This window comes from Corvus brachyrhynchos, unplaced genomic scaffold (assembly GCF_000691975.1).
Source record: "Corvus brachyrhynchos isolate BGI_N302 unplaced genomic scaffold, ASM69197v1 scaffold440, whole genome shotgun sequence".
NCBI lineage: Eukaryota > Metazoa > Chordata > Aves > Passeriformes > Corvidae > Corvus > Corvus brachyrhynchos.
In genome coordinates this window covers 116,856-124,553 of record NW_008235750.1, presented here as the reverse complement: position 1 = coordinate 124,553, position 7,698 = coordinate 116,856, and the positions used below count along the sequence as shown (strand labels likewise).

The 7,698-nt window shown below is 56.1% G+C and overlaps 1 protein-coding gene across 1 annotated transcript; it reads right to left on the bottom strand.

Annotated features, from left to right (window-relative positions):
* Positions 1-200: 200 nt before the first annotated feature.
* On the bottom strand, positions 201-1,584 carry LOC103625213 (class I histocompatibility antigen, F10 alpha chain-like). The gene is given in 3 exon segments (XM_017726374.1): positions 201-1,152; positions 1,268-1,490; positions 1,492-1,584. Coding segments are annotated over 3 exon segments (609 nt in total). The 3' UTR covers positions 201-859.
* Positions 1,585-7,698: the final 6,114 nt, after the last annotated feature.

Genomic DNA, 7,698 nt, shown 5'->3' with positions numbered 1-7,698 from the left:
CTGCTGTTCCCATCTCTGTCTCTGCTGTCCCCATCCCAGTCCTGGTGTCCCCATTCCAATCCTGGTGTCCCCATTCCCAACTCCTGGCATCTCCAACCTGCTCCCAGTGTCCCCATCCCTGTCTCCAGTATCCCCATCCTGGTCCCCCAAGTCTCCATTCCCATTCCTGGCTCCCAGAGAGGAACTGCTGGACACCAGAGGAGGGAACCAGGATTTATTGCCCAAACTGTGATATTTTAACACCAGAACTAAAGCATTGGGAATAATTGTGGTTCTTTGCTTTCAAACATGGGAAATGGGATGTTGATCTGCTGGGAAAAGCTGCAGGATGGGTGGGAGCAGCAGGGTGAGCTCTGCTGAATCTGAAGAGGAAAGGGACCAGATCCAGCTCCGTGGATTGCTCAGACAGTGATTACTACCAGGATGAGAGAGGGTCATGGTGTCGCCCTGTGCCTGTCCCCATCCCATGGGATGAAGCTGCCTGTGGAGTCCATGGAGAGTGGGAGCTGCTCCAGAATCCCACCTGATCATCCTGCTCTAATCCTGCCGCAATCCTGCTCCATCCATCCCACCTGATCCTCCTCCATCCATCCTGCACCAGTCCTGCTCCGTTCATCCCACCTGATCCTGCCTTGGAATTCAGCCCTGATCCTGCTCCACAATCCCACCTGATCCTATTCTGGAATCCTGCCTTGATCCAGAATCCCTCCCTGATCCCACTCTGTCCTTCCTGCCCCAGTCCCCCTCTGGAGTCCCACCCCGATCCTGCTCCGCACCTGCAGTCAAGCTCTAGGATTGTGAATCAATTCCTGTGGAAAGAGAAGATCCATGAGATTCCAGCATGGATCACACACTGGGATTAACCCCAGGATCCATCCTGGGATCCGCACAGAGGGGATCCACCACTGCTACTCCCTGGCTGCTGTGTTGTATTCATTCCTCTGCCTCTGCCCGATGGAAAAACAGTGGGATCAGCACCCATGGTGGGGGATTCCTGGAACGCCACGCAGTGGATCTGTGCTCCTTCCTGACCCCCATCCAGTGTGTTACTGGATTGGAGCTTCCAGACACTAAATCTGACAAGGAGGATGATGATGATGGCAGTGATGGACACAGTGACCACCAGGATGAGATTCTTGCTGGATTCTGGCTCTGGGTAGGGCGGGATAGTGAGAAATGGGAGGGGAACCCCCATCCCACTGCTCCACATTCCCAAATTCCCTGTTCCCAAATTCCCAATTCTCAAATTTAGCATGCCCAGCCTCACCCCAGGTGAAGATCCCGGGCTCCGGCATTCCGGGATGCTCCACCCGGCACCGGTACTGCTCCCGCACCTCCGGCTGCACTTCGATCCTGGCCCAGGTGTGGAAGGTGCCGTCGCTGTTGGGAACGATCCCGCCCCACTCCGTCTCCTGATCCCGGATTTCATCCCCCTTCATCCAGCTGACTGCGATGGTGCTGGGGTAGAATCTGTATGTGCGACAGAACAACGGTCAGGATCTCGTGTTCCACTTTTCTTGAGACATGGACATTGGGAGGCTTTGAGAATGGGATAATGATGGAATTTATCCATGGAATTCCCATGGAAATGGGATGGCAATGAGATCCATCCACAAAATTCCCATTGGAATGGAAAGATGGTGAGATCCAGACACAGAGTTTCAATGAGAATGTGATGAGGGTGAGATCCATAAACAGAATTCCCATGCAAATTTCTGCATTCCCAAATTGCACCCTCCCAAACCCACATTCCCAAGTTCCCCATTCCCATGGGAATTCCACCTCCACCTTTGCACTCCAGTGCCTCCTGCCTGTATCTGATGTGTTTCTTGAGCACTTCCACACAGGTGTGCTCCAGGGCATTCTTCAAATACTGCGCTGTGATCCCATCAGATTCCCAGAGCCTCTTGGTGATCTGGGCAGTGCCATCAGCTGCCACGAAGCTCCCAGATCCCAGACGGAAGGAGATGAAATCCCACCCATCACAGCCTTGCAGGAAGGATCCACAGATGCTTCTGTTGGACAGGTCGCAGCTGCACTCCTGCTGCAGTGTGCAGAGACGTGGATGGGGTGGGATCGGACTGTGGAGACACATGGAATGGTGTCCCAGCCCCATGGAGGCTCATTCCAGCCCTATGTAGCTTCAGTGTCAGATGGAGACCCATAGAGCCTCATCCTAGCCCCTTGGTGCCCCACAGATCCCCATTCCAGCCCCACAAATCTCCCCCTGCCCCTAGCTCCCTCCACTCAGCCCTGCTCTGGTTGTACCAGACCTGCAGCCTCTCCAGCTCACTGGGGTACCTGTCATTGATCCAGGTCTCATTATCCCAATATCCCAGTCCGGCTCCGGCCACCATCCACAGCATCTGCAGCTCCACCTGGCCCCACTTGCTGTCCTAGTGCACGAAGGGGATCACATCCACGAAGCCCACAGCCAAGAACGAGGTGAGTCTTGGACCGGGCTCCGACACTGCCACTCACTGGTAATGCCGGGAGTGGAGAGCTGGGAGGACATGGTGATTTGGGGGGTCTGGGGGTACTGTGGGGCCCGGGAGGGTGAAAGAAAGGGGAAACTGGGAGAGCTGGGAGAGCCAGAAAGGGGTTTGGGGTTCCCAGGGTCAAGGATAGAGGGGTGCAGGGACTGGGAGAGGTGGGAGGGGGGGTCCAGAGGGTCCCTGTGCCCAGGAAAGGGGGGTTAAGGGGGCTCCAGTGTTGGGGAAAAGGGGTCATGGGGTGGGGAGACCCAGGATGGCCTGGAATGGGGGTCATGGGCCTTCTTGGTGTTGATGAAAAGTGTGGGCTAGGGGCTGGGAAATGCAGAAATGGGGATCCAGGCATTCCCAGGCCCAAGGAAAAGGGGGAATCCAGGGACTGGCAGAGGTGGGATGGCCGGAAAAGTGATTGCAGGGGGTATTAGTGAAGGATAAGGGGATGCAGAGGGTCCTGGTTCTGGGGAATGGGTGTTCAGGGGGGTCATGGTGCCCAGAGATGGAATTTCAGGGGGGTCCTGGTGGCCATGAATTGCAGTTCAGAGGGATCCCAGTGCCAGGGGCAGTCAGCGGTCGCTGGGCAGATTGTGCTGGCTGGTGCAGGCTGGGAGATGCCAGAGTGACTGTGGAAGGGTGGCAGGGAGGGGATGGGCCTGGATGCCCCCAGGATCCTCTCTGACCCCCCTGCAGGAAGTGCAGGGAGTGGAGAACTGAGGGGATGCAGGGATTGTCAGGGTCTGGCAGCATTCAAGGGTCAAGGAAGTGGAACTGGGAGAGTTGGGAAGGGTCCATGGTTCAAGAAAAGGGGATGAAGGGACTGGGAGAGGCAGGATGGGGGATCCAAGGGTTCCTGGTCCCTGTGCCCAGGAAAAGGGGGTCCAGGGGTTCCCAGTGTAGAGGAAAGTGGGGTCTGGGTCGTGGGAAAGGCAGGAATGGGGGCCCAGGGGTACCAAGATCAAGGGAAAGGGGGGGGTCTGTGGGCTGGCAGAGGCAGGATTGCCAGGAAAGGTGGTGCAGGGGGATTTTGGTGCAGGGTAACGGGGTGAAGAGGTGTTCTGGAGCTGGGGATGGAGGTGCAGTGGGGTCTCCATGCACAGGTCTGGGGCATTCAGAGGAATCCCAGTCCTGGGTATGGGGCTGCAGGGGTGTCCCAGTGCCCAGGAATGGGGATTTGGGTTCCTGTGTCAGGGAACGTGGTGGCCTCTAAGAAGAGATCTGGGCTGGCACAGAGCAGAAAAAGAGCAGAGAGGGGACAGGGGAGACTGGAAAACACCTGGAATTGGGACAGTTTTGCCTCTAAGACCCTTTCCCTTGGTGGCCAAAATGGGTCCCAAGAAGCCCCAGGGGAGCCAACACACCAGGAGGGGGAGGCAAGGGCTGAGCCCCGCCTGGACCGGGAGGAGCTGAGGGCTGGGGGGACCCGCGGCCACCGACTCCCGGCTCTGCTGAGGGCTGGGCATGGAACCGATTTCGGAAGGTTCTGGGTCCTCCACTCCAGGAGGTCACTGACCTCACCCCAGGTCATGGCTCCAAGATTTCAGGGCCCTTGGCAGCTGAGCATTCCCGGCAGCGAGATCCATGGCAGGGACCTGGAGCGAGGTGTCTGCATCCCTCGTGAGGTTGTTCTGCAAGCCCCGGGGGCAGAGCCCTTCGGGAAATCCCTCTTCCCACCTGGATGTGCTGGGAGAGGCTCAGGTGGGACCCTGGGGGGCTGCTCCTGCAAGGTCACCCTGGGGGCTGGGAGGCCACCGAGGGTTATTTGGCAAAAAGGGGCTTTTTAAGGAAGAATTCTCTTTTCCATGCAATTTTTGGTGATTCCTCACCTGGAGGAGCAGAGTCAACCCAAGGGAGGATGTTCCTCCCCACCCTTCCTCCATCCCAGCCACCGGTTGAGCCCTTGTGGTCACTCAGCTGCATCATCATCTTCCTCTTCCTCCTCTTCCTCCTCCTCCTCCTCCTCTGTGGTGACAGAGCAGGAAAAACCACAATGGTGTTAAAAGCTCCAGGACTGAGTCCTCAGTGTCCTTCAGCTGGGGATGGGGAAGACCTTGGCCACCCTTTTGAGTGTCTCATGGCTTTTTCTTCTCTCCAGCCCCTGCTGGCTCCAAGTTGTGTCCCCAGGACTGGCAGCTCTCCAAGGAATTAGGAAACTGGACCCAGGGCAAGAAAAGCTGTGAAGAGTGGGACCCTGACCTGGTGGTGCTCTGAAATGAGACAGAAATAGTCAACAGGGAGGAGAAAGCTTGAAAAGGATCCAAAAATCCAGAGATTTTAGGTAGGCAGGGGAGCAAAAGGCACCTGGCAGTGGGACGGTTTGGGGCAGCGTTCAGAGCAGGGGGGGGCAGTATTTGGCTGAGGGTGTCTAACTGGGGACTGGTGGGCAGTGACCTTGGCTCATCCCAACCTCCCATGGAGAGCCAGGAGCTGCCCAGACACAGGGGCAGGAGAAGGTGCCCATCCCAGGGTGGGTCACCTCAGACTCCCTGAAATCCTTCCGGTGGAACAGCAGTGCAGCAGCCCCGGGGCCCTTTCCAGCCGCTCCAAGAGGGAACCGTGCCCCGGTGCCAACCCCGGGCTCCAGCACGGACACAGGGACCCACCAGTGGTCGAAGGCTGTGCCACTGACCCCCAGCAGCTGTTATCCCTCTTTTCCAGCCCAAACCAGGGGTCCACCTTTCCAGTGTGCAATGAACCTCTGTAAAGCAAAGAAACATCAGGGTTGGGCCAGTCCTGCCTTCCCCACTTGCTGTTTCCCACCTGTGTCCATCCCCTACCCAGAGATGTCCAGATGACACCCCTACGCTAAGGTGTCAGCTCCTGACTCCAGCACTGGGAGTGGTTTGGGGCCAGGCAGGTTTGGGGCTGGTTTTAAACCCTTTTTGCCCCATGTTTCCCACCCTGGTGCTGGTGCAGAGGCTCAAGCCCAGTTCTCACCAGTTCATCCACTGGTGATTTTGTCAGCCAGTGAAGCTCCCAGGCCTTGCACCTTCCCTGACTCATGGGCAAGTTGCCCTCAGCCTCAGAAAAATAGCAGCGTTTTCCTTGGAAACCAGGCCAGGTGTCTGGGCACACATGGGAGAATTCTGGCTGAGGGAAATGGCATCTCACAGAAACAACTGGAAAAGAGAAAGCAGAGTGAGACACGTGGGCAGCCCTAATAAAGCAGGAAAATAGGGTTTATTTATTGCTTTTTTCTGGAAGCTGAAAGGGGGAAATTGGGGATGATGTTCTTTGAAAAGGGAATGGTGTGACAGAGCGAGGAGCAGGTGCCTGGACCACGGCATGGGGATAAAAGGGAGTAACCCCCGAAGTGGGCTTTGCTTGGGGAGCACCCCCTGATGCTGGGGAAATCCTGGCATCCTCCTTCTCCCCAAAACAGAGGCACCTGACCCAGATCCTCCTCCAGGGGTGCCTGGGTAGGACTCACCACTCAGTGCCATGACCAGGCTGAAGCTGAGGATCCCCATCCAAGACCAGAACACACCATTTGTGGGATTTTTCCCCAGTCTCACTTGTTTTTGTTGGACCCTGGGGAAGGAAAGAGCAGGAGAAAGGTGGGCTGTGTCCTTTCCTCTCTGCCTTGACTTTCTCTGCTGGATCCTCAGTTCATCCTGCACCCACCCAAAGACTCCATCCCCATCCCACTGGTGATGAGGGGATTAAAGAAGACTAAGAGGAAAAAAAGACAAAAATGGAGAGAGGAGAGAAAAAGACAAGTTTAAAGGCAGTTTAAATATTAAATAAATACATGTAGGTCATTGACTGCTCACAGGGAGCTGAAGGGTTTGCGAGGGGACAGGAGCCTGTTAAGAGCTCAGGAGCTGTTGCTGCCAGGAGGGAGGAAACGCACCGATGGCTCACAGCAGAGTCTGTGGTTTGAAGCTCTTTTCCAAACACCTGCAGGAGGAAAAGCACCTGAGTTTGGAGTAACAGTTTTCTGTTGAGGTTTCCTGTTTGTAGCTACTCGCAAGCTTGTGCTGCTCAAAGGAAACCTGGCTCTGGAGCACAACTTGTTTCTCTGTCCCCGAGACAAGGTGCAGCAGCAGCTTCTGCTCCCTCCCGGGTCTTGTGTCATTTAGCAGCACGAAACACACGCATAAAAGCTCACCAAGAACACGCCCTGATAAAAACAACGGTATTTCATTGCATGAATGAGCCTTGAAAGTCACATGGGGGCAGATCTTTTTGTCAGTAAACAGAGCAGGGGAAAGCACAGACACATTGCCTGCACAGGGAGTTCGCAGCAGGAAAACACGGAGATGCAGGATGTGCTCGGATACAACGTTTCCAAAGCAGCTTTAGGGTTAAATTCATCAGTAGAGAGAAAAGAAAAAGTCCTAACAAAGGTGGGCTGGGAAGGGGTGGTGCTGCACCATCCCGGGAGATTCCCGAAGCTCAACCGGAAAAAGTCCAGACCTTGTCCAAGCTCCGAGCTGGGTGTGAGCCAGAAACCAGTGGCTGGGAGAGACATTGCTGCTGAAGGGCTTCCTATGGCCAGAACTAAAGTGTCGAGTATCAAGGAACAGCTTGAGGTTACAGAAGTCCCAGCGAACACGTTCGATTCCCTCATTTCAAGTTGAAAGCTCAGCTCCACTTGTGACTCTACTTTTTAACAATGAATGTAAAAATTCAACAAAATTCCCTTAGAAAGACCCCACGAAGGTTCATGTTGTGTGAGCTCCCTTGGGGCAGCCCCAACTCCTGCCCTGCTTGAGTCCCTCTCGAGCCCGCTGTGGTTTCCAGCTGCTTCGCTCCAGCTGCCCCAAATCACATGCAGGGCACGAGTGTGGAACAGATCCGAGCCCTCGTGGCTCGGGCTAAGGGCAGGGAGAGGTCACGCAGGGATCGCCATCGCGGCCACAAGAGCCCCGACGTGGGGAATGAACTGGATTTGGGACGGAGCGAATCAGAACAGGAGAACGAGGCGTAAAATAAGTCTTGAGAAACACCTCCTCCCGAGCTCTCTTAACTTCCCGATGTTAACTTTATCCCCTTTCCCTCTTTCCTCTGCCCAGCGGGGCAGAGAGAAAGGATGGGAGTCCCGGTCAGTTCGTGCCGCTGCTTCCCCCTCGGGGACAGGAATCCTTCCCTGCTCCCATGGGGTCAGTCCCTGCCCTGGCCAGCGGGGGTCCCTCCCCAGCCGTGCGGTCACTCCCCGGCCCGGCCCTGAGGCGCGGGGCAGTCGCGGGGCAGCCGCGCTCCGGGCCCC